Source organism: Poecilia formosa, unplaced genomic scaffold (assembly GCF_000485575.1).
Source record: "Poecilia formosa unplaced genomic scaffold, Poecilia_formosa-5.1.2 Scaffold183, whole genome shotgun sequence".
Taxonomy (NCBI): Eukaryota; Metazoa; Chordata; class Actinopteri; order Cyprinodontiformes; family Poeciliidae; genus Poecilia; species Poecilia formosa.
The window spans coordinates 119,434-122,148 of record NW_006800122.1 but is presented as its reverse complement, the minus strand read 5'-3'; the positions used below and the strand labels follow the sequence as shown (position 1 = coordinate 122,148).

General features: G+C 40.7%; 2 protein-coding genes across 3 annotated transcripts in view; both read right to left on the bottom strand.

Annotated features, from left to right (window-relative positions):
* LOC103147525 (protocadherin beta-1-like) overlaps positions 1-2,128 on the bottom strand; it is a 2,501-nt gene extending 373 nt beyond the window's left edge. The window contains exon 1 of the mRNA XM_007565907.2: positions 11-2,128. Within this exon, the coding sequence (XP_007565969.1) occupies positions 11-1,744 (1,734 nt within the window). The 5' untranslated portion in view covers positions 1,745-2,128. The remainder of the gene's footprint in view (positions 1-10) is intronic.
* The window catches only part of LOC103147442 (protocadherin gamma-A2-like), a 101,359-nt gene that overhangs the window by 82,085 nt on the left and 16,559 nt on the right, over positions 1-2,715 (bottom strand). The window lies entirely within an intron of this gene.

Sequence of the window (2,715 nt, the reverse complement as noted above, 5' to 3'; positions counted from 1 at the left end):
CCGCAGCCACCACTTTAGTCACCAGGTAGCCCACATCTGCTGAAAGAGGCACCATTTCGGCCACCGTTGAGCCACCAGACTGGACTGGGTACAGAACCTGAGGGGGGTTATCATTCTGGTCCTGAATCAGGATTTTAACAGTCACGTTGTTGCTCAGCGGAGGAGAGCCTCCATCCTGCGCTTTAACGCAGAACTGGAAATCTTTGATCTGCTCGTAGTCAAAAGATCGAACTGCATGGATGACTCCACTATCAGCACTGACGGAAACATAGGAGGAGACTGGCACTCCGTTAACAGATGAGTCCTCCAGTATGTAAGAAACACGGGCATTTTGATTCCAGTCTGCGTCTTTGGCTTTTACTGTAAATACAGAGACACCTGGTGTGTTGTTTTCTATAATGTAGGCCTCATATGAGCTCCTTTCAAAGACAGGTGCGTTATCGTTTACATCAGAAATCTGCAATGTTAGAGTGACGCTGCTGGAGAGGGAGGGTACTCCTTCATCAGAGCATGTCACTATGATATTATACCCAGAATGCCTTTCTCGGTCTAATTCACCGTCTGTCACTAAACTGTAGATATTACTTGATGTAAATTTAATATTAAAAGGCACGTTTTCATTTATAACGCAGTTAACCTTACCATTATTTTCAGAGTCTGGGTCATCAACACTTATTAAAGCTATGACTGTGTTCAGTGCTGAACTTTCAGGTACTGAGTCCGAAGTGGTTATCATATTTATAGTTGGGCTATTGTCGTTCACATCACTTACATCAATTATTATTTTACTCGAATCAGAGAGTCCACCTTGATCGATCGCTTCTATGTCGAGGTTAAATATTTTTTCTTTTTCGTAGTCGATTGGTCCGTCCAGTATGACTTCACCTTTACGAGTAATGCGAAACAATTTTGAAACCGGATCCATGCTATTTCCTACAACATACGTCACGTTTCCATTTTGTCCACTGTCTGCATCAGAGGCAGTCACCTTAATAACGAGCTTTCCCTTTTCTGAGTTTTCAGTGATGGTTGCTTTGTAGATAGCTTGACTAAAAACTGGTGCGTTGTCGTTTGCATCTAGAACTGTAATGTGAATCTGCATCGTCCCTGTCATTTGCGGTTCTCCTCCATCCTCCGCTGTCAGAATTAAAGATATGTGCTCTTGTTTCTCACGATCTAGAGGCTTCTGTAAAATCATCTCCACCTTTTTGCTTCCGTCAGACTGAGGATGAGATTTAAGAATAAAATTATCAATAGGCTTAAGCGTGTATCTCTGAAGACCATTTATTCCAATATCAGGGTCAACGGCTTTCTCTAGCATAAACTTTGAGCCGACAGCTGCCGACTCGCTTATTTCAAAAATCCTCTCCTCTTTTTGGAAAACTGGAGCATTATCATTAATGTCAGTAATTTCAACTGTTACAGGGAATAACTCCAGCGGATTTTCCAAAGTGATTTGAAAATGCAAAGCGCAGGGTGTCGTCTGTCTGCAGAGGGCTTCGCGGTCTATTTTTTCTTTAATGAGGAGAACTCCCCTTTCTTTGTTCAGCTCGATGAACTCAGCACTGTCTCGCGTGTAAAGGCGAGCTTTTCCTGACTTGAGACGTTTCAGATCTAAACCTAAATCCTGTACAATGGTTCCGACCAACGAGCCTTTTGCCATTTCCTCGGGAATTGAGTAGCTAACATGACCGATCACATAGTCGAAGCAGAGGACGGAGATCACCAGTACTTGCCGTATCATTGTTCTTTTTGTCTCCGCTGTCGCGGGAGAGCTGCCGAAATCTGCTCGTTTAAAATGTAAATCCAGCAAGACACAAAAAGTATTAAAAACTATTTAACATGATCCAAGGCAATTCCACTTTAAAATGTCCACAGAAGAAAGATGAATCCCAGCGAGTGCGATGTGTTTCTGACTGCTCCACAGTAATATGGTAAGAACTATGTCTTGGTGAATGTGTTATGAAAGCTACCCTACTCTAAACCTCAACACATTGGGCAACAGCGGCCCGATGAGTACAAATGGTGAAAGTACAGAGAAGACCATAATAGTGCGACAAAAATCCACACATACGGTTAAGAGAAACACTGAGAAAAAAATATTACAATAATTTAAACTTGAACCAGTTTAAATCTAATATTTAAAATATGGAGGCATAAAATTGATCATAAAGCAAAAAACAAACAAAAAATTAATTAAGAAGAAATGAGGTATAGGAAAAAGCAGGAAGAAAGACAAGCGCATAAAGTGGGCATTTCCAAAGCCACAGTCAATTTGCCACTGTCCGGGGTGCTGAAATACACTCAGTTATTCGACTGAGCAAAGCCTGACACACTTCAAATGAAAAAAAGTCAAAAGCACTTAATAAATATGCTCAGCAAAAACAAAATTTTGATTACTATGAAAACTGGAGACATAACATGAAATCAAAATTACACATAAAAACCACGGGTACGTTTTTATTTAATTTATGTATATATCACACGAAAAAGTGATGACCACTATCAATAAATTGAATAAACATCAGGATGGTAGTCTAACCTCAATAGGAGAGTCAGGTTCATCCAGGAAGTTCTTCTCATTCTGTATCCGTTGTATTGTCCCTGTAGAACTTGGATCCATTATCAACATGTTCTGACTACCAGCTCTTCCTAACTTACTTTTACTCTTTCTGGAGTCAGTCGTCCTGCACACCTCGTAATTGTAAATGTGTG